We start from the raw sequence: 24,318 nt of genomic DNA, 5'->3' as shown, positions 1-24,318 counted from the left end.
GGCATGATGTTACCTTTGCATGTGTAAAGGTGGCATTTATTTGTTCTGGTTGTGCCTGTAGTAGGGCATAATTTGGCGGTTTTGGTTCCTAGTAAATATTGCAGATAGAAGCCAATACCAAAATAATGGAACTTAAGTTTTTATAAGATGTAAGTTTAATGAAACATAGAGGGAATGATCACTTAAAGAGAAAGTGTAAAGCACTGTTAAAATGGCAAAATGTTGTGTCCAGTTCTGATGTTAACCTTTTTCAGAAGTTGGTAGTGGTGGGATGTTGCTTTGTTAGGTTTTGGGGTTTTTTTTAACAGAGCTACAAAAATTATCTAAAGTCTGAAAAATCTACCTTGTCGTGAGAAATCCTTTAACCTTATTTTGTTATGACACACGATCACAGATAAAAAAAGTCTGATTTCTTCATGGATCCTATGAACAGCAAAATAAGATACAGTGCTGCAAGTAGGATGCATTATTTGAGGTGTGATTCAGCTGATCCTTGATTTAGTAGTTTCTGTATCACTTGAAATCTCTTTAAGTGCATGCATTTCAAAATACTCATGGTACTCTACAAGTAATGCAGTGATTAATGCACAGAGATGGCTCTGGATTCCTTTTTACGTATGGGATGTGCATATCCTTATTGCTTCCTACCAAAGCAAGGAATTGGATGCTGGTTTTCCAGATCCCAGACTGCTGCTCCAGTGACCTGTGACTCTGATCAGTCTGACCTTGGACTGTGCAAATGTATGAATGTTCTCTTTTCATTTTTAATAATAAATGAACTTACAGGAAACAAATCATGCTAAAATATTTCTAAAATAAAATAGCTGTATTTTACTTCACAGGGTGCTTAATCTATCACAGAAGTTTGTTGCTGTGCAGTAAACAACTATTTTTAATGTTTGGTTTTTTTAATTGTCAGATTTTTTCACCACAGATTTCAGGGGATGAGTGGTGTACAAAGATGGTTAAATTTTATTATATATTTATTTTTTTTTTAGGACTGAAGGAATCAATATGAGGTGATTGTTGATTAAATAGTGCCACATTGCTGTAGTCTGCATACTGACTGTTTAATATACATTAATAGGATATCTTTTTTTTAAAAAAAAGTTGTATAAGGACACAATTATACAACATAATGTGAGTTGAGACTAGCTTGTAAGAATGCACTTTGTTTTTCTTGATTGTGTTGCTGTCAGTTCCCAAAATTTTTAGCTCATTGTGGAATGTATTTAAGTATAGATATAATACTTATGAGAGCTCAGATACAGTTTCCAATGGGTTTTAATATTATGTAAAGGACTGTACAGCAAATACTTACTACAGATAGTGAAAATGTGAAGGAGAAAAAAAGGAAAAAATACCAAAGAGCTAATTAGTTGGTCTGAAACATGACTTAGTGTAACTTCTCATATTCTATTTATTTTCTGACATGTTAGAGCACACAGAATGTGTAGTGCTATGGCCTGGCTATTTCACTTACTTGACCATTTCTTCACAATTTATTGTCTAAAAAATTACGGTAGTTTCAGGAATAGTATGTGGATTTCCACAATACACTTGAAATACTTAGTTTTATTTTTTAGAGGAAATAAGGCACGCGTATTTTTTGAAGGAAACTTTGCTGCTTAGAAGGAAGGAGAAGAAGCTTTTTTTATATAGCTCTTAAGTAAAGATTGAGACAACTGAATTATGCCCATTCTCATGCAAATTCTATATATGAGTATTATTTCAATTTTAAAGAAATATATTCAAAACATCCATTAGAGATGTGGGGGAAGAAGGAAATACAAATATTAATGGATTTTGAGTATATTTGCATGCTCATTTCAAAGACCATTTTTATTTGCTTATAATATGTTTGCTATGTAATGGTCTTACATTTAAAAAAGAGCTACTACTGCAGAAACCCATAGTCTGCTTGCAGGCATTTTATGGATTGAAGTGTTTTGAACAAACTGATTTGTGTCAATCAGTTCTCAAAATGCAGCAGAACAAGTTTCTTTTTTCGGTGAGACTTGTAAGTTGTGGTGGGAATTCTGTGCAGTCTGATGGTGATGGACAGGATCTTCTGTCTGAGCAGGCACACAAATAATTTGGTTATTAGGAGGTCTCTTTCTGCTGGGGCTTTGTGGTGGTTGGTTCTGCCTTCAGGTTTTGTCCCTCTTGTGGACAACTTTGAAATAATATGAATAAAATATTAATAATGGAAATTGCATGAGATAAAGTGTTTTTTCATCAGCTCACTCAGAGACAGAGGATATTATATTAACATAGCTCCAATTATCCTTATTGTTGGTGCTTGAATACTTAGGCTCTGGCAGAACAACTCTGTAGATGTATGTCTAGATATAGATCCTACAAAGATAACTTGTTTGACTGAGACTGTTGTAGTGAGATATTGTTCTTTTAAACACAAATGTATGTTTTAACAACAAAATATTTTTTATTGAAATTTTATAAGGAAGAGGATTGTTGTAATACAAAGAAACTGAAACTCTTGAATAGTAAGTTGTTTGGAATTAAGTTTCCTACCTCTTTTAAGACTATGAACTGAACTATTATATTGCCTTCTGATTGCATGGTGTGTTTTCTGCTTTAAATTGCTATTACAGTAACTCTGAGAGTCCCTAACTGAGAGCAGAGCTAGATTCCCTTTGCAGAGCGTTTGAACTGTTAACTGAGCAAGACATTGAATGATGCAAGATGAAATCCTGGTTGTACTGAAACAGGCAGCAGAGTTATGCTTGATTTAATTGAAGAAAATACTGTGCAAAAAATTCTTAACTGAGTGAAAGTTTAATGCTTGCTTGTTGTTTGTTCCACATTTTATCTTGGCTAAGAACGAGGATGAAGGCTCAAATAAGAGATTGTGGAAAAAGAAGTATTCTCATGTGTTCTTAAGGATTTTTTATTAAGATGTATTTCTCACTCTCTCTATTTTTTTTTTTTTTTTTGCAAGAAATAAACTGATTTAATTGAGACTATTCAAATATTGTTCACTTGGGTCCTAAGAGAGCATCCCCCAAATGGGAAGGCATTATGAATAAGGACATTTCTAATTTGTGTCACTTATTTGTATTTCCAAAGATATGCTGTATCCTAAATCAAAATAATTCTGAAAATATTTATTCGTAACAGTTGTTGGGTAAAACTAGCAATTTTCTGAAAAAATGTAGTTTTGAAACTCTCTCTGAGTTGTAGCAATTAACCTACATGCACATTTATAATTCTAGAAAATGGACAGCATATTACATTCAAAGACTGGATCTGATAGACTCAAATTGCTTAAAACATCAGTTATTGAAGATGTCCCCCTGGGACTTTGAGAAACTATTTAACAGATGAAAGTACATTTTGAAAAGTCTGACCTTACAGGCAATCATAAAATGAATCAAAACAGTTCTTTCCTCTCCTGAAATGTACAGAGCCCATCTGTATCTAATCCAGTAATTATAGACTGAGTTCAATTACCTTTTCAAACTTGGAGCAGACTGGAGACTAGGCAGTGAACAAACACAGGGTTTTGTCTAGACCTCAATTGACCACAGTCTAAAACTTGAATTTATATCTAATTTTATTTTTAGTGTAGCTTGATAGTTTTTAAAGGATTTATTTTGCTACCTAGTTGCTAGATCATGAAGCTTTTTATTGTTGACTTAGTGTTTATGGTGACATTTTTTGTTCCAGTGAAGTTAATAAAATGGCACCAAGTCCTAAAATTTGCTGTATAAATAATTTTAAATTTTAAAAAAGTGGATTTAACAGCTGTTTTGAGTCTTTAATATTGCCACAATCAAATTATGAAAGAATCTGAACAAAATTATGTAATTTAATGTCTGTACTCATATCCATATATTTAATATTCAGATTGAAACACCCACCTTTGATGTTTTTGGCTCTTTTAGAAATATGGATCCCAACTATCACTGCAATATTACCAAGTAGTTGACACAGATTAGAAACTTCGCTGAAAATAAATTTTCAACTATTTTTAAAATTTATTTCAGTTAAAGCAAGTAAACTATCTGGTCAGCCAGAGGCGGTGTTAAAAAATACATGCACAGCTACAAGTCATTGCAGTTAGTGTAAGTTATCACTCTGACCACCAAGTTGAAGCTCAGGCATCTTTTAATATTACCCCACAAGCAGAACAAACCACATAATATATAATATAATAAAATATACATCTTGATGAGAGCAATCTCGTGCTGCATTCACTGTCTGACATAATGTTTCCAGTATGGTGGTGTTACTCCACATAGGGCAGCTCTGAGCAGCCTTCTCTTGGCAGGCATTCTTCACAACAGAGCTGTGTAGTTTGCAGAGCCCAGTGCAATGCACAGGACTGGGGTTGTTACAGGAGAACATTTCCTATCTCTTGGGTAGCAGTGGAGGAGCAATGATTAAGGACAGAATAAACTCTTTATTTTTAACTTTTAATTGTGCAGTGTGCTTTTGACAGAATGGCATTTCTTGGCAAGTAAAACCTATGATAATTAGTGCATTTAGTTTAACTTACTTATTCTTAATAATAATCAGTATTTGTAGCAGTTGCTGTAATTAGTTAAGAATGTGGTTCATGGTGACTTCCAAGTCAACGCGTATTTGATGAATAAGGCACACTGTTCCAGTAAGTAGTAAATTTGACATGACAAGCTGGAGTCTTTTGATGTTTAATTGGCTTTCCTTGTAACACTTGAGGAAAAAAATGATCTAATGAATGTTGCATTGACCATAAAGCTGAAGCCCAAGAGATTGCGTGGAATGTATTTTGTCTCCATATTTTGTAAGCATGGGAAAAACTTTCTAATATTTCTGTTGTGGCGTGGTTTTTTGGGTGGGAGGTGTTTGGTTGGTTTGTTTGGTTGGTTTGGTTTTTTAGTGTATAGTAGTTTTCTGGATGAAAGATGCTGTTCTGAAGAGGTAATATGGAAATGTATAAAATTATATTCGTAATCATAATCTTAAAGCAAAATTTGTAGTAGTATATTATCAGGAAACATAGTATATAACATCAGTCAGTTTGTTGTTTTGGTTTTTTTCCCCTCTCAAAAAGGAAGGACTGTCATACACTCAGAAGTGAGGAAATCCAATTTTAAATTTCAGTCCTTCATCAAAATCCTATTTACGAAAGCATTGGGAAGTTCTTTATTTCTCTCTGCCTTAACTCCACATCAGGAGCCAAGAAGACCTTTCAGCTGTTGCTAATAGCAAATGTCATCATCTGTTGCACAATCATATTTGTATTAGTAGATTTATCATAGAAGATATGACCATAATCTGCTTCCAGTAAGTCCCCTAGCACTCTCTTTTCTTCCTTCTTACCGTTATGACCATAACAAATGAAATTCACCTAGAAATTCTATTTAAGTTTATGCTGCCATAGAATATACCACCAGATTGCAATGGAAAATAGGGATGGTTGATGTAAGTTTCTGAGTTTTTAATAATTCTATGTTACAGCTTCATAGGAAAAATCTGCTATGACCAGGATGCTGTGACCTGTAGCCTGCAGGTTACCTGAAATGAGAAGTCTAGATTTAGCACTGTGTTTATTCGGATCTGGATAATTTTAAATCTAAGGGGTAGTGACGCTACTGATCTCAAATTCTAAGGCTGCTAACAGTAACTTAGGAATTGTGCTGGCTGCAATAGACAGAATTTGTGTTACAAGAAAAAAGACTCTTTCCTAGTCTCAAGATTTTTCATGACTACATCAAGTGTTTTTTCCATGTAATGGTTGGTTTGCTCAGTTGCATCTCTTTGCTCATTAGAAAAAGGACTTTGTTTTGTGACTGTTGCAAGAGAGTACTGTTGATTTTCAGTTGCATTCTGAAGACTGCCTGATAGATTTTCTGCTGTGTGCATTGCATATTGTAGTGTAAGATCAAAACAGTATTAAAAAAATTTGTGTTTTTAGTTTAATGGAAAGAGAAATTTTAAAAGTGAAAGCGCTTGTCCTTTGTGCTTCAGTGGCTATTTGTGTGTTGTTTTCAAACCAGATCACTTGAGTCAGCTCCTGTAATTGTACATGTCTCCTGCCTCGGAGCAGGCACTCCAAACCCGGCAGGGAGCACGCATCTCTTAGCTGCCTCTGTTCAGGGAAATGCATTGAATTTGCCTTGCAAGATCATTTTCAAATCTAAAGAGAATATTAACTTTATTGTAATCCCTGGTATTAACTTTGAAAAAAATTGAGGTTCTTCAGGAGTCACCCTATTTTGTCCTGTTTCACTTATTTAAAAGAAATACTTTTCTTTTGCCTTAATTTGTTCCTTCCAAGTCTTACATTTTTGATGTGTGCTTTTCTTTCTGGTTCTGTGTATTATATTTTCTTAGGTTTCTGTCTAAATCTCTCAAAATTTTAGTGCTGCTCATTTCTTGTTGTTGGTATTCTTAGTTTGCTCTCCATTTGATTCCTTTGTTACTATATTTATTTTCCAATTTTTTGGCTGATTTTCAATACATTACAGAATTAGTAGATGCTTGTTTATTTAAGTGGTAAGAAACTGTTAAATAGAAGAAGGATAATTCGGTTGCCCATGAATACCTAGTCAGTTGTTTCACTTTCTGCAGTAGAAGGGAGGCTTTTTCCTCTTGTTGCTATCTGATTTGTTGTATGAGACAAAGGAATTCAAAGTGCCTTCCATGTGAAGCTTAATCTTTATAAGTAATTTTTCCTTTGTCTTTTTTTTCCTCTCTTGTCCAGCAATTGCTTTTTGGACTTTTTCCTTTTCTTGACTCCGTTTGTGACATTAATTACCATTAATAATGGCTACTAATTAAGCAATAAAAGTATGCTTGCAGTCATTAAAGTTATGCTTTTAAAAAACTTTCTAAAGTGGAAAGTCCTCAAATAATTTTAAATAAAAGAAAAATGATGTTGTGTTACTTAAGCTACATAAGAAGTCCCAATACAGCTAATTTGATACAGTGCAATGAGATAGAACTAAACAAAGTTATGTGAGTAAAACTTTCTACTTCAACATGGGTTTATGTTCCTTCTCTTTATTTTTCCATTCTTACTCATTTTTGTCTCTGCCATGCTTATTGATGCTGTAGTCAGACACTTGAGTTGCTGATGCAGGAACCACATTTGAATTGCTCTGTAGGGGACTGAAGAACATTCAGGACAAAAAAGATGAAATATGTTCAAACTAGTTTAGATATCCTGACTTTAAGGATACACTGCTGCTATACACAGTGTTCAACAATAAGCTTTTCCATTGGTATGACATTAGAACTACAGGCATTTGAAATTGTTTTGTGTTTCTGTGGGGAAATTGTAGTTTTGGAATGCTCTGGTTCTAATGCTGATGTGCCAAGGAATAGAACATGTTATTAAAACATGAGGTCAGGTTAACCCTCTCCTTTCTAGCATATATATAGCATAAAGTCTTTTGTTTAGGCTACTTTGAACACTTTCAAGGATAATATTTTACATCCTAAGAGATTTAATAATTGCTTTGGGAGTTTGTTTCTTTCCCCTCTAAGTGTGGAGTTCGGGTTTGTTTTGCTTTTGTTTTGGTTTACTACAATAAATAAGGGTCCGACTCTTCCAATACGTGCTAGGCTCTTGTGTCTCTGATATCCGTCTCTCCTTTGCACTGTAATTATATTTACTGCTTTAGCCTGGGTGTACCTTACTTTTCATGGTTTTTTCACTCTTCAAACCTTACCCTTCTGCTTCTGTTTCTAATTCCTCCTTCCTCTGCAATTCTTCCCTTCCTTCACTTCTCAGTGTTTCTCTTATTTTTCCACACTTGTGCCCCAATGAGGTTTACCAGCTCCTGTTCCATTTATTCATACAGTCAGATATCTGCTTGACATTTACCACTTAATCTTGACCGGTCTCTGTATAATAAATTCTCTTGCTTGTGTTAAGTTTTCGTATTCTAATTGTGATTCACAGCTGTAACATTTTCATCTTAAAGTTGCTAGTGAGATAGCTCCTCAGCAGGGAGGTACTTCATGTTTAGCTTTCTCTCTTCCTAAGCTCATGCCAGTGCATGAGCAGACTACTGAAATACTGATGAAATGTATTTCAGTAATACTGACTCATCCGTAATGCAGAGCAGAGCTGTGGAGCAGTGGCATGACATTTGTTAAATCAGGTGTTTGTAACTCAAATAGAAATGAAAATGTAGTATCACTTCTGTCCTTGACATGAGAGACTGTTCACTAATTCTGTAAGAGCTGTGAAACATTGTGGCAAATTGCAGTGGCATTTTAGCCTAACCTTGAGTGAAAACTGTATAGAAAGTGAAAACTGTATAGAAACCAGTATCCATCTTACTAGAGATACTCCAATTTCTCTGTATGCTGTCTGCTGAAATACAAGTATTTTTCGTCCACTTATTCTGCTGTTTGCCCACACAATGCAGTAGCATTTAGCTACTGCAACCCAGCCTCGGCAATCTCTTTATTATGGCAAAAGACAGAGATAACACTGATTTTTTCACTGTGTATGGGTTGGTGAGGTACAATGAAACTGATAGACACTGAGTATTAACACAAAGGATCTTAGAAAGTTTTATGGCTTAGTCTGTAAGCTGCTGGACAGTTTGCGTGTGTTTGCTTCGTGATGTGGTGGTGGTTTAGCTATTTGATGGTTCCTTCTTGCTCTACATGCTACAGCAATGGCCTTGTGTATATCAGCAGAAGGTTGTGAAAGGAAGGCCTGTATGAAAATAGTAGCGTCTCTGAAATGTGTGTGCCTCAAACTGTTGAAAAACCATGATGTTGCCTATGAAATAAAAAGTCAGACAAGGGAAAGTAGTCCCTGTTTTAGTCTCTCTAACAGAATGTTTCAAGTAAAATAAGAACTCAAATTCATTTTGCAGCATAAATATTTTAATAGATTTTTGTCTTCTGAAGCTCTTCTGATTCATTAGAGTTTACAGAGTAAGCACAGTCTTTTTCATTGCATTGGTTGTTTCTGTCATCTTACGTGTACTTAGGTGCTGGATAGACAATGCAGCTCTCACTGCCAAGTCCTCGTGAACGGGAGCCTGTCAATAAATACATGGCAGTGTCTTTGCCACCATCTTGTTTCATAAGATTGCCTCACAGCTGGCTGGGCGCTTAGTAATTTCAGAATGGAGACCGTGTTCCTTCCCTGAGCAGCCATGAGGATAATGCTGTCCTTTACAGCCCTCTCTTCTTGGAGACCCTTTGGAGTTGGCTGCTGATTGGAACCTCAGACTTAATGCAGCAGTATACAGTGGTGGTATGTCTCAGTGCAGATGCTATTTCATTTTATTTCAACCAACCCTTTTGTTTCCTTTTCTTGTGTGTCTTGGTTTTGCCTTGGTTTTTGTTTGTTTGTTTCTGTTTCTCTCCCTATTTATGCACTGTGTACTTTCTTTTCTGTGGATGTGTACTAGCAAAAAACCACCTATGATGTGAAGTTGTGGGTTCCTATGAATCAGAGACTTTCTAGGGATAGATAAAACGCTTTCAGAAATGTAAACTGTTGCACGGAATGGTAGCCAATTACGGGATACAGGTCAGTTAACTCAGAGACAGGAACATGTTATTGTACTTTGAGGTGTCTTGCATGATCTTGCAAAGTTCACTTCAACAAGTCTCTTCTGGCATTTGTATTACAAACCAAGCTTTTTTATGCCCATGTGAGCCTTAGTTTGGCTGAGTCTCTCTCCTACAGACTGAGTTAAGAGGAGACCAGAAGCTCTTATCTCTTGAAGTTTTCAGAGTTTTACTAGACACTTTATGAACAGTTATTAGAAACTTTTTACTTTTAAGCAGCTTAATTTTCTTTCTCTTGTTTGTTAAAGTGTTTGTCATTGTATAATAGAATAATTGAGTTCACAGTTTAGTTGTAAGTAAGGCTGAACTTTATTAGTTTTTTCATTACTTTTCTGATGTGATTATTTCCTATTGATATGGTCAAGGAAGGCTTACATGGTGACTTACATACAGGTTATATAACCACCACAAGTATGTTTTACAGTATACTATACAGAATAGTATACTGTAAAACATACAGGAATTAGAGAAATTAATTGTTAAACTGTATTTTTTAAAATAAAGTTTCCTTCTACTTTTACTTCAGTATTTTTCACAAGTTTACATGGTTGTAACAAATGTTCCCACAGGAAACTATTTCAGTCTATTGTGATGTGAAATTTTTTCTAGATTTTGGGCTATGTTTTTTGTTTTGATTTTACATTGTAAAGTACATCAAGCTTCCTCATGTGAACTTCAAGTTCTTTTCCTAGTTTTTTGAAAATACAAAAAATGCTGTTGCTCTTTTAACTCTTACTTAACTGACCTATAAATCCTGAAGTAGTTTAACCTTGAACTTCTTTATGTGGCACAGTTGTTATTGAGGGTAAGCATGCTGGAATGCTTCAGGCAAACTTGTAAATACTTAATCTATAGGAACCACTATTTCTGAACATTTTTTTAGCTATGCTGATATATTAAATGCTTTCTAGTTTATGCATTTTTATTCTTCTCTGCTACTCCCCAACTTTTTATATGAGAAACTCATAAAAATTTTTGTGCTGTTTTCCTTTTGGCCTTGCAATGTCAAAGCAGTTTCTCATCATTAAAGATGTTTAATATATTTATTTTAGCTTTTTAAATCTGAAAATCCTTAGCTTCTTTTTTTTTTTAGTGATTGACATTTATATCAAGTGAAATTAAAACTCAGATATCTGAATGCTTTGTTCAAATTGGTTAAATGAGTATGATTAAGTTGTAAGAAGTAGCCCATCAAGTAAAATCTTACAATTGCATACAAAGCTGTCTGTTGAATTAAAAAAACAGAAACCCAACTTTCATTTGCAATAGCACTGTTCTGATTTTCATTAAATAAATTATGTTTTACTCTATTTTGTTTAAACTCTAGATTAATTTCTATGGTTACAGCGGATATAAATCTCTAGATTGCCTTTAAAAGGGATTGTTTATTCAAAACAGGACTGACAGTCTCTCCTCAAGAGAAGCTATTACTTAATTTTATTTTTCTAAGTTTAAATGCTTAAAAAAAATTTGTAATGATACCCCAAAGGCATCATAAAATTGTAAAAATAATTATACTCTAAAATTACCAAAATTACAGGAAGTGGACATTTAAAAAATCTTACTGAGATTCATGGCTGAGAAAAAGTGAGGCAGGAAAAGTGCCTTACTTCACAACTTGAAGTCTTGTCAGGGATTTCACTTTCAGTGATTAAAAATAAATGTTTGAATTGTCAGTATTACTCAGATATGAGAGAATAGCATTGACTTCCCTTTTAATTACAGCTAAAACTTTCTCCTCACAAATTCTGCAAGCGCTTTCTAGAGAGAAATTTTTATGTGACTATTTTTTTCAGGTAGAAATTATTCTCCCCATGGTGGGGGCATCTTTTTTATAGGCAAAACAGCTGGCAAATACCCCATGGCAGATGAAAAGCAGCATGAAAAGCATTTTATTATGAGTAAATCCTGGGGTTCAGAGATACTTCTTTTGGACATTTCATGTGTTATCTTGGGAATGTGATGACTATTTGGTAGTTAACTTAGTGTAAATATGGAAGGACAATGTGCTCTAAACAAAGAGGTTCTTCTCTTGGACTTGGGTCATGTCAGAAGATTCTCGAGTGGGAGCAAGATAAGATGTCTTTCTTCTGTGATGCTTTTATTCCCACTTGAGCTCTGATAATCTTCTAGCCCTTGCTGCAGAGCTGAGAACCTGTCATGGTTTGCCTTGATAACAATTTATAAGACACTTAGAAAGGGACAGAATGAAGGGAATTGGATAATACTTGCATTTCAGATTGATTTAGTATTCCTCTCTGGTCCAAGAGTTATTAAAAGGATTATCCTTTTTTTTTTTTTTTTAAGGCTGTATTTTTTTCTCACCTCAATTTGCTGTTATAAAGACTAGCGGAGAAGAGTTATTTTCCCCAGGGATGGAGGTATTTTTTTGTATGGTTCCATTTCCTAGGTGCTCTAACAAAGGAGTTGTGACTAGCACAGAAAAGGCAGTGAAGCAGAGCATTTGAAGTGGGGCGGAGGAGGAGATGTGTGTGCCTGATGGAGAAGCTCTGTCTGGGTTTCCTGAGGATGTGAATGCCTCTCTCAGTGTGTCACTCCCGCTGCATCAACCATGGAAGGACTTATGGCTACCAGGGCCCACCCAGGAGGTTCTACCATGTGGGACAGAGGATCCAGCTCTTGGGGTTTCCTGTTACACGAGAAAAGGGGGCAGAAAGGGACCTTTGTCTTAATTTTTATGCTGATACCATAAAGCACTTGGATTAAAATCTTAATGCGTACTGAATTGATGTATTTCCAGTATATTTATTTGTTGCTTTTGTGCCTGATCTATGCATGGTCTTTACATAAGGATTCATAAACATCTAATTTTTAGCTGGGTGATTTTTTTTTTTGGTGTTTTAGTGAGGGAGAAACTTAATTGGTATAAATACTAGAGCAACCACTGAAGTAATGTTCAGTCTGTATAATACAAATTAAAGTGTTCAAACATAGTAAAAGTATTTTTGCACTGAGAACGTTATTGTAAAAATGATGAAAATCCAGGAAAATACTTGCCTCTGAACCGTATTTGACAAGAGTTGTAGGATTTTGAGACAGAATAGGTGTTGTGTCGGTTCGTGCTCTATATCGCTGTGGGTTTATGAGTGTAAGCACGCCGGAAATGCAGAGCTCTGAGTGGAAGGGCCTGGCAGAGGGGCTGCGCAGCCTGAGCAAGGCTCCGCTCTGGCCGCGGCTTCAGGGAGCGCGCCGGCTCGGCCCCGGCCCTGGGCTCTCGGCCCCGGCCCCAGGCCTGGGCTCGGCCCCTGTCCCGGCCCCGGGCTCTCGGCCCCGACCCCTGTCCCGGGCTCAGCTGCTCTCCCGGGCTCTGTCCCGGCCCCTGTCCCCGGGCTCATCTTCTGTCCCGGGCTCAGCTCCTGCGGTGCCCTGCAACGGCCTTCGGTGAAGCAGATTCAGCTTGGTCCCAAAGTGAAGCACATGCACATGGAACTCTCTGAATTGTAGTGCAAAATCCTTTCAGGAAATCAAAAGATTTCATAATAATGGTCAGAAAGAGTAACCATTTATTACTGAGTGTCTGTTAAATGAGACTGGACATCTCTCTTTATATCGTAGAACATCTTTCAGTCAAGAAAATGTAGTACTAAAATGAGCTCAGACTGAGAACAAGAGACAAGGAAAATATCTCTTACAGAAAGACTCAAGCAACGTTGAATGCAGTTACTGAAAGACTGTAAACAGAGCACTTTGAACAGCAGTGGTAAAGGCCAATTATTGCAAATATGTATTTTGACCAATTTCCTTGTATCTCTCAACCAAAACATTCCCTACAATTGTTGTGGGGTATGTGTTTTAGTCAGTGAGGTTTTGGATGATTGTGTAAAAATACAAATGTTAAAGAAAGTTAAGATTAGAGTTTGACAATAAACAAGAAAAAGGGAAATAATAAGTTTTATTAAAATCAAATGTTGTGCTCTTTCTTTTTTTTTAATTCAAAGTATTTGTTGCTGCTGATAGTAAATGAAAACTAGTTACTAAAACCATTTAGCTGATAGTAAAATGAAAACTAGTTACTAAAACCATTTAGCATGATGATACATTGTAGGAAGCCTACTGTTAATTTTTTCAGATCATTTCATGTTCCTGTTGATTGTCTATGGACCATTTTCAGAATATCTAGATGTGCTTCTATATGTGATGATACCAAACCAGTGTGTTCCACAAAAGCTAGGGAAACAGTGGCAAAATTAAAGCAGACCTCTATCTTAAAGTCTTTTGTGTGTTGTATTTTTCTGGTTCAGAGTTGAAATTCAGTATTCGTAAGTAATTACCCTAAAAAATAAGACTTTTTTTCCTTTCTGTTTACAAATGTCTAAAGTACAAAGCATTAAAAACAGTTTTAAGGATATACAATATATTCAATGATAATTTCCTTAAAAAAATAAATTAGTGACTTCAAAGTAATTTTTCTGTACAGGTGGAGTTTGCTGTCAATACCATACACATTTCTAAAACACCAGCCTTATCCCCAAATAGCACTCCAGTGAAACCTTCATGCAGTAATAATACTGAGTTTTGTGATCAGTGGGGAACTGGAGTTTTTGAGCTCTTGGATCTTAATTTTGTTTGACTCTTATTAGAAGTCTTGAACAACAAATGTTAGGAGTTGTGTCATAAAATTGCAAGAATATTTTTTTCTTGGTGTATTTCGCTGAATCTTACACTAACTCTGGATTATTTTTATGGCAGGCATAGTAAGATGAAATGTGAGACTTTTAGGCTGATAGTGAGTTACTGACTACCAAATCTTCCATTGCAGGTAATTAACAATGAATTAAAATTAAAAATAATGAAATGCAGATCAAAAGTGCACTTTAGAGGCAAAGTATTTAAATGTAAACTGACAGTAGTATAAGTCAATGAAACAATTGTTGAACCACAGGCAGTATATATAAAAACATGTTAAGCAAGAACTAAAAAAAACCCCAAAATTAAAATAAATGGTTTAGAGCCAACTTGGTTTTGTTTGTTTGTTTTAATGTACAAGACAGTGCTTTTTCACTTTTTCCTTTTTGACGGTTTGATATTAAGCAAAATGAAATGTCTTCTGCTCCAGACCAGGTGTCAGGAAATTGGCTTTGATTCTTACTGCAGTTTAAAGATTTCTTAATCACATTGTTAATGTGCACCAAATACTGCCTGTGGTATTCTGCAGACAGGTTTTGACTTCCAGTATTCCACAATGACTAATGAAATCTCCTGCAATGATTCCTTACAATTTTGCATTAAAATATGTGTTGTTTTAAATTACAAAAATACGAATAATATTAAACATTAAAAAAAATTAAAAAATTTGTACTGTCTTTACCTTGAAGTTTGAGTAGCCTCACTCTTCTTTTTCATGGCTTTTAATTCAATTAATTCAGTTTTGAATGTTCTTATCCCATGTACTACGCATTTTTTTAACATGACCCCCCCCCCATTCTTGGTTAATTCCTTTGCTTCAAATGCAAGACGACTAATAAAATGCAATAAAAAATGTTTCTCTGCCCGCTGCTGTTGCTGTAACATGTATGCTGATGTAAAGCAGAAACTGAACAAAGTCACAATTTTCCTGAGATTAGAGGTAGCCAGGCTGGCTGTCTCCCCGCTTCCAGCTCCGGGCCACCCCCACGCCGCAGTTTAGATATTATTTGCTCTTTCGGGTCTCAGATTACGAGAGCAATTGATCTGCGTGACCTATTTTAGAAACTTTCACGTTTGCTGGGGAAACCTAAACCAAATGTATCCCCTCAAGAGACAAATCATCTGCAAAGCGGCCCGGCCGAGGCGTGGAGGCAGCGGCGTGTCCCTGCTGTGCCAATCCTGGGGGCACAGCTCCGCCTCACGGCGCGCTGGGAACTCGCGCCAAATCCCTTAAAGAGCGATCTTCACACGAGTCAATTCAGACTTCCGCCTCCTGATTCAAACTTCATTTCAGTGGGTTTGTCTCTGTTACATTGCACTGCACCAGCGAATTGTATCATTTGCTCTTTTGAAGGTTTCAGTTCTGAAATGTAGAATGCAAGTAACAGTACTTTAAAAACAAAAATCTTGTCAGTTCTTAAAAACATCTAGCAAGAACCCGTGTTGATTCAATGTGCTGACAGTGTTTAAAATGTAACCTATGTAAAATATAATCAGTGTGGAACCTGGCCCGTCCTGTGTTGTGTTTTTAAAAAGTTCATCTGTCTAGCCAAAGGTAGTTTGTACTGAAAAAGTTCTCTATAGGAGTAATTTCTGCATCAAAACATTCCTAACTAGTTTTCAACTGTAATAGTTTAGGTAAGAGCTGAAGCTCTTATTTTAAAAATTATTTAATATAAATTTTGCTTCCATTTATAGTATCTATTCTGTTTGGGTTTTTAACCTTCATTACATGCACTAACCATGGAAAATTTCCTTTCTCTCGCTTCTTTTTTTTTTTTTTTTTTTGTTTGAAAAACAAGTTTATGTTCTTACACTAATTACTGTATCTCCTCCTAGTACTGAAACTGTACTTCTTTTGGTCAGAAACGTGTAGTTCCTGTTCATAAGCTGATGCTTTACTGAAATTCAGAATTTCTCTAGAAATAGGCAATGGGATTGTTTGGCTTAACTATATGTTTGGAATTGAAAACAGGACAGGTGCCTAGATATTAATATTATAGCAATCTTAAATTTTACGCTTCTTGCCAAGAGCCTTGTAGAATATAGTCACCTTTTTATGAATCTGTAGATGGAATCTATTTAGGTAAGACATTGGAGATAATGTTTTTCAAACATATTGGAAAATTAAATGTAAAATTTTCTTTAGGGTTTTTCCCCCCCTGTTTTAAGGGATAGTTTGGCACTGTAGTCAGCAGTGCTTGTTAGTGCTGCTGAATCAACAGTAAATACCACTCTCACAACTTCTACAAAAGCCCTTTTATTATGTTTTGGTTTTAAGTAATTTTTAAAGTTTCTTTTAACAAAGTATTCCTTTTAAAAAATTCAGAGTGGCAATACAGCGTGAAGTGTAACAGTCAGTTTTATATGGTAGGAAATAGTTGGGCATTGTTCTGATGGAAGAGTAAATTTGATAAAACGCTATATTTGTTCAATGAAAATGACTATTCAGCATGGTTGAATTCTCTCTACAATATGTCACGGGAACCTACTCCAATCATTTTAATCGTAAACAATGCTGCTGCTTCTTGCAGTGGGTTAAACGCATGCAAATTGGACCCTACTGTTTCATGAGTGATCAATTCTTTGTTGGGAGTGGAAAGAAATGCTGTATGTATTGCTAAGAGACTGAAGGAAGCGTAGTCAGCGCCTTCGTTCTAAAGCCTCCGCGTCTCATCAAGATGCTGCTTTGGAGGCAATGCTTCCCTGTTTCTTATCTTTTTAAATAACTTAGCCTGCTCTGAAATCATTAGAAAAATCTCTAAACAGAGGAACATCTACGATTTCTACTGCAGGCCCCAAGTATAAATAGAGCTATGCATGCCACCTGTGGTAGCAGATGGCAGCTATTCACAGCTTCCTTTTGTGTCAGACCTGCATTAGATGCAATAATTGCTTTTATGCTTTAGTAAGAGTTGTTTAAAAAATTTGTATTGGCAACAAAACACAGATATATGTATTAAAGAGGTAGTTTACTGAGGATCAAGTGGTAACTGGAACCTAAAGTAACTTTTAAAAAGTTATGTTACAGGCTTTAATGTGAATTTATAGTGGTTTTCACTTGCATGATGTTGGTGCTTTTGTTTGCCACATAGTGGCAAACTGCTGCTGCTTTACTGTAGAGAGTCAAGTGGGTTTTCATTATTAGAACTAGAAATTTGGAGTTTTTAAATAACATCTGGAGTCTCCAGATTCAGTAACTGAGCTTAGGAGGTTACCATGTTGAATTTTTTAGGTTGTAATTAAATATACCTTTTCCATTCACGGCAGATGCGTCTTGTAGGAAGTTCCCTACCAGGGCTATTCAGCTCCTGCCCTCCTTTGTGCTGATACAGGTATTTGTGGAACTGAAATGAAAGAAACCAATTCTTTCCAGAAGAGTAATTTAAAAAAAAAAAAAAAGTCATTTCAGTGTTTTGGAGTGTGATATTGACCCTCAAGGGAGTGTCAGTGGGAATGGGAAGAGAAGAGGGAGAGCATGGAGTTTCCTAAGTAGTCTTCATTCTTAGAATGAACGTAACCCACCGTATTCTGGGAGTGCACAGAAGCTCAAGAAGATGCTGTTGCTGTAATGATATAACTGGTGCTCACAATATTGTGAGGAAAGGTATTTTATTCCCTGATTCCCTTAGAAATGTCAGTTATTGGGAAATTCAGCAGTGTTCTTCCCTGTAAGATAAGTTTAGTTGTTATGTAGTGCAAGAGTGCTGCAGCTATGAAGGGTTCTTCTCTAAGCCCTCCTGTCTCTGCAGGGGTTGGGGGGAAGGAAATAATTTCTTTATTTCAGGGTTGAAGGAAAGGCTTATTTCTCTGCTGCAGACTTCAGGAGAAAAAGGAAGTAAATTTCCAGATGCAAAGAATGAGAACCATGAAAAGAGGCCAATACTCAGATGTGTTTGTGCTTCTTCAAATTGCTCTCATCTATCCTTTTGACACCTGTGTCAAGTGGTGGTAAAAATGTTTTGGAAACAGGCATGGTGAGCAAATTGGAAGTTGCAGTTATGATGGATGGGTAAATGGAGTGGAAAAATGGGTGTGCTGAAATGCAAGTGGGATTTAAAATTCTACTAGATCTACTTGAAAGATTAATTAAGAGAGGATACAAAAATTTATCCCAGAGGCAGTGGAAAGCAGGGTGAGAAAGACTGGCCAAGAAAACTGTTACAAGAAGGGAAGACTTTTTTTTTGCAGAGATAAAGTTATGTTTGGCTAAGTTCACAATGAGTTGCTACTGGTATTCAAACCCTCCTAAAGTTAAAATATTCTTCAGCTGTTTTAATAAAAAAATTAGTAAAAAGTGTGGATTTGTCATGAAATTGGAGTATAGATGAAGAATAGTTTAGTCATGGACTCTAGGCTAAATTAATAAGGAAAAAGCCATAGACCTGTGGGGTAAAAGCAAGATGCATACTGGGATCTAGAAAAAATAGTAGGGGGGAAAAAAAGTGTTTCCAGTAGAAATAGTTACAAAGTAACCAACAGCAGTGAATGCCTTTCTAGTCATTTGCATTGGAAATGGATGGATAGAAACTGGAACAAATGCAGAGGGAAGCTGTGGGTTCTGCCACTTCAGAACTGTTTTGTGAGAAGGAAATAAAAGCTTGGGGTTATTTGTCTGGGCTACAAAAGTTAGAGATAGATAGATAGATAGATAGATAGATAGATAGATAGATAGATAGATAGAATGAATTACTGACAGTAAAGTCAAACACACATGCAGGGAAGCAGAACTTTTAAGGAAAAGGACCATTCTGAAGCAAGAAGAGACATATAGAAGTTGGTAATCAGTAAACCTGGAAATTAGACAATAATTTGACAGTAATAAGAGGAATAGCATTCTAATAAAGCCACTCAGTTGAAATAGAGGGAAGCTTTATTCCCTTTAGGCTGAAGCTTGGTGACTTTGTAAAGAGTGTATAGTGGGCCTCTGATAACACCAGAATAATTGTAAGTTGATTACCCTGGAGATATCTTCAGGATTTATCTTTGTATAATGTGGGACATTTTGTATCTACAAAAATTTGAGCATCATACAGAAAACCAATCAATTTTGTAAAATAAAATTAGCACTCCCTTCCTTTAATACTAGTGAGACTTTCTTTTTAATAAAACAAGTTAATTTTGTTCATATGGTTATGACAAATTGAATTCAAAGATATGCCAATAGTACATGGTAACAAAAGGAGAAAGAAATATCTGCAGTGCAGGATTGCAGAAGGTGCTGTTAGAATTTGAGGGAAACTAAAACAAGTCTCACTTCTGATGCAAATCTTGGGAACTAAGAGCTTGATGTGAGTATGGGCATAATGGTGTCATTCTAAATTCATGAAAATAGCTTTACAAATGAAGGAGAGGCAAAGTGGGGTCAGTGCAATTCAAACACATCATGACAATTTTAGACTAAATAGAATGCTCTTTGTGACTAGATGAATTAATTACTGTAAGACAGTGCTCTTGCTTGTCATTCTGATTCTTTCTGCTTGTTAATCACTCCTAAATTGTAACTATTGCAGTAATATTAAGATTTATTGCTTACAAAATTTGCTTATATATATTCTAGTTTAGTGTTTTCTCATGCATTAATATAAGTGTTTTGGAACATTTCTTATTTTACATTTGTTTTGTCCTCTGCAGTACTTTCTTTCTGCCTATTAAGTAGTATTGTTCCACTGGAACACTGTATAACTGTTCTAGATGTTTCACTTTCATAGTCAAGCTTGATTAGTCTATTCAGCAAATTTGATGACATACCAAGTTTGAGCTGAGAAAGAGATTACTGTACAAATATTAAGTTCAAGTGGAGATGAGAAGGAACATCTGTAGAATGGTTTAGCTTACTGCTTGTGCCTCATTGGTCTTGTAGCAATTGCAGTATTTCCCTTCTTGCTGTGTATAATGGTGCTAACACACTTAGGGAAACTCCTGAAGGTACTGACAGAACTCTGTTTGCTATGAATGGGATGAAATTTCCTGTGATAATCACTCAAAAAACTTGAGACTTGAAAACTGGGAAAATCCTTATCCAATATGATGGATTATAGTAAAACTGAAACAGAGCAAGTAATAGTAATAGGGAAATGGAGTCTTATATATTTGCATAAGGAAACACTTTTCTTGAGTTGTACAAATTACTGTGATGTTACTAAGTACATTTTTCCTTGCACTTTTTTTCAAAGAGCTGCTTTTGAAAAAAAAATAATTGGGGGAATTAATCTTCTATTTATCCAAACAATTCTGTTCTTTCTCTGTGGTTTTTTTGTTTGTTTAATTGCATAGATCATTTGCATGAAAATGAGATTTTAAGACTAGAACAGTTTCTGATACTTTTTCCCAGATACGTGGAGTAAACCGTATTTATTGTAAATTAAAACAACTTTTGTGTTGTAAAATGCCTTTCATGCTTTGTTTACACTGAATTATTAATTAATATTTGAGCATATAGTTTTAAAAGTTACCTCAGAAAATATATATTGCTAATGTATAGAATTCTCTTCCCTTTTCTCCCTCCCCATCGTGTCTTCTCATTTCTCTGGTGAATTAAGCTATACTTCCGTAGTCCCTTCATTCTCTAAAATAAGCAGCATCTTATGCTACACCAAATCTTTTAAATTAGACTGAAGTTTTCAAAAGTTGTTTCAGATTTCTTTTTTTCTGGCTTTCCAAAAGATTTTTGTAAAGATTTCTTAAAAAATAAAAGAAAGCGATATATAGTAAAAGTTATCCAGATTGAGGTGGAAATTCAGAAATGGAAATCAGATTGTTATGTGTGATCTGGCAAAGCTTACTAATGATTATCAGATAGTAGAGACATTAGTTTGGGCACAAACTGGTCACTGTTTTAGGGCAAAAGTAGAAGGGGAGGGTCAGTACCTTGCCATACAAGTTTTGATAGCTGGACTTGAATATGTATGTCTGATCAGTAAAGAGTTGAAAAATTTCTTGTGTGGTCTTCCAAAATTAATTTATTTCCAAAGCTTACATGAAATTCTGGAATCATTAAATTCTGGATTGAAAATTTAGATCATATTTTGTATTACCTTGTTTAATATTTTTAATGTTTAATATTGTAGTTAAATTTACTGCTTAGTTTATGTTCTTTGGGAAGAAGACACGTATTTTTACTGCTGTTCTCCAAGGTGGAACTTCATACAACAGATCTTTTTTTGCTTATTTTTATGTATTGACTGCTTGGAAAATGTGAAAATTCTAGTATAAAAGAGTACATTTTATTAATCTATTTAATTATAGAATAAGAAATGTATGAATTCATGTTTGAAGTGTGGAATACTGAACTTCAAACATAAAATAATCTGAAATTTAATTATGATTTCTTTTTGTTTAGATTTCTCATATTGGAAAGCTGAAAGATTTTCTTCTACAACACAGAAAGGATTACATTAATGCTTATAGGTAAGTGTGCACTGTGTTTAAATGGGTTTATCTAATATTTATTTATTTATCTTAATGCTTATAAAGTGAACAGATTTAAAACCTATAGGCATAATGATTGAAACCAAAACAGTGAATGTTATTAATTGGCTTACTGTAAACCACTATAAGATGGAAGAATAGTGCTGTCACAAGAAAACAGGGCACCTGAATAAAATGAGGCTCAGAATCTGAAGAAGATTCAAAATTGCTGTATGTGTTTACTTGTTGGTAACTTTAGTAGTAGGATTTTTAGAAGATTAAAATACAAGTATACAAGTTGGTGTTTGTAAGAAAAACATAGTATCTTCTGGTCTGCAGATACTAAGTCATGTTATCATAAGATCTAAATGTTAGTGCAGTCTGTATTTTGGTTAACTCAGTACAAATAATTGTAGCATTTGAGAAATGTAAAATTTGCTTTGTAGTGAAACTTTGTTACGTGCAAACTGGGTGAATCAGCCCTGTCTGCCTTCCGGTTCTGACACAGCCCTGACTAAAGCTGAGCTGTTGCTTCAATCATGGTAGATAAAATGTAGCCTAAAATCACTTTGGGTTAAAAGCTTCCTAGATACCAAATAGAGGTGCTGTCCAGACAGATATCCTTTCCCAGGAAAAGACAATAAGAATAGATGAGCCATCTGCTGTTCCTTAGGCTCAGTCCATATTGGAGGAACAGTTTTTCTGAGAAACAACTCTAATCCTGAAAGGGTCTGTCGCAGTAATAGCAATACTACCTCATCAGTGGAATCAAAGTGTGTTCTGAGTAAGTTATCAAAGACTTCTGGCTTCCTTTTTTGTCTCCACAATAGTTTAAAAGCTGTATTTTGTTATTTTAAGAACAAAACAAAAAAGGAAAATGGTTTCTTTTATAAGTGAGAGGCTGTGGGAGCTATTCAGTCAGTGCTGGTGAAAATGCTGCTCGGGGTGTGCACAGCTCTGTGTGTGAGGTGGGTCAGGGATGCTGTTTCCAAGGAGCAAGCAGAAGTAGTGCTCAGCTCTGTCTTATGACTGGCTCTCTGCTTTTCAATGCCTGTAGGAATAGAGCATGAACAACACTAGGTGGAGCCAGCAATTTAATACTGACAAAGCTGCATGTACTTTGTGAAAACTTAATGTGCATGCAGAGGTTGAGAAACTGCAAATAATTCCAGTAAGAGCAGTCAGGAGCAGTTAAATTTTGGGTAGTGTTTGTATTTTATTAACAAAAGTCTGCATAAAATGGAAGTTAGAGTAAAAATGTGTCCAGGTTATTTTGATTGCCAGAAGATTTAATGTTCTTTTTGCAAAGAAGTTGCGACAAGTTATCATGGTAATTCTCAGTGCCTTTCACTTTCCTCTCCCCCCACCCAAGTCTTCATTAAGGAGAGGAAAGAAGTGTCATTTACTTTATTAAACCATAAAATAATCCTGTAGATCTCATCTGTGATTGGAGTTGATTATGTTCTTAATGTTCAAACTTAAATTGCTTATGTTTAATTAGATATAAATATATCAAATTCCATGCTAGATTACTTGTGCTGTTCTACTTCATGGATACAAAGAGCATCATAGCATCCATGCTGTCAGTCTTGCAGTCTTAGCAAATGCCTCACTCACTCAAGACAGCAGTTAACAACTCTTCAATACTTAAGTAATGGGGACAGTTTTTGAACAATTTAATACTGAAAGGCTGTGCTGAAATGTATGTAGGAGATGTCAAATTTCATTAAGAAAATTATTACTCTGTCAGTCCTGCTGTTTGTTTTCCCAGCTGTAGCACAATGTGTTGTTGAAATTGAGCTTTTGAGTTACCAAGTTGTATTATTGTGTGCCTTTTAAAACTCCTTCATTTTGTGTTACAATCAGGTTCTTGATTGCTTCTTTGACCTTACCTTTGAAGACTATGAATTCTTTAATAATGGTTTTTAATTTTGGCATACATGAAATATCCTGCTACAGAGGGTATGTCTTTAATTCATTTTTAGAGGAAAATTTTTAGCAATGAGAAAGTCAGTTGGAAGAGTGGTTATTTGAAACCAAGGTTCTGTCCTATTTATCAAACTTTAACTACTTAACTAAACTACCTAAAGTGACTTAGTAATTGCTTATTCACCTTCTTTCTTCTTGATTTGGCTATTACTTACAAAATATCTAAGTGGCAAAACACATGAAATTCTTGATGTAGTGATCTAAATTTGCTGGCTTACAGGCCACCACACCTTCATCCTCTCCTGTTTATTAGGATTTATTTCCTTTCTTTTACATGTAGGGTTTTTGCCTTCTGTGATAAGGAATTTTTTGTCATTGTTTTAACCCTAGCTGGCAGCTCAGCCCTACAGAGCCACTCACTCAGTGCCCCCATAGTGGGACTGGGGAGAGAATCAGAATAGTGAAAGTGAGAAAACTCATGAGTTGAGATAAAGGCAGTTTAATAGTGAAAGAAAAAGCCACATACCCAAGCAAAGCAAGGAATTTATTCTCCATGGGCAGCCATCCCCAGGAAAGCAGGGCTCCATCACATGTATCAGTGACTTGGGAGGACAAATGCCATCACTCCAAATGTCCACCCCCGCCTTTCCTCTTTTCTTTTCCCAGCTGTATGCTGAGCATGAAGCCATGTGATCTGGAACATCCCTGTGGGCAGCTGGGGTCAGCTGTCCTGGCTGTGTCCCCTCCCAGTTCCTTGTGCACCCCCAGCTTCCTCACTGG

General features: G+C 35.6%; 1 protein-coding gene across 1 annotated transcript in view; it reads left to right on the top strand.

The window, feature by feature from the left end:
• The window catches only part of STX18 (syntaxin 18), a 58,914-nt gene that overhangs the window by 12,339 nt on the left and 22,257 nt on the right, over positions 1–24,318 (top strand). The window contains exon 2 of the mRNA XM_041402946.1: positions 21,542–21,609. Within this exon, the coding sequence (XP_041258880.1) occupies positions 21,542–21,609 (68 nt within the window). The remainder of the gene's footprint in view (positions 1–21,541; positions 21,610–24,318) is intronic.

The sequence above is a fragment of the Onychostruthus taczanowskii genome, unplaced genomic scaffold, assembly GCF_017590055.1.
Source record: "Onychostruthus taczanowskii isolate IOZ18803 unplaced genomic scaffold, ASM1759005v1 scaffold2, whole genome shotgun sequence".
Classification (NCBI taxonomy): domain Eukaryota; kingdom Metazoa; phylum Chordata; class Aves; order Passeriformes; family Passeridae; genus Onychostruthus; species Onychostruthus taczanowskii.
The sequence above is the reverse complement of the archived record's forward strand: the minus strand, read 5'-3'. Positions and strand labels throughout refer to the sequence as shown.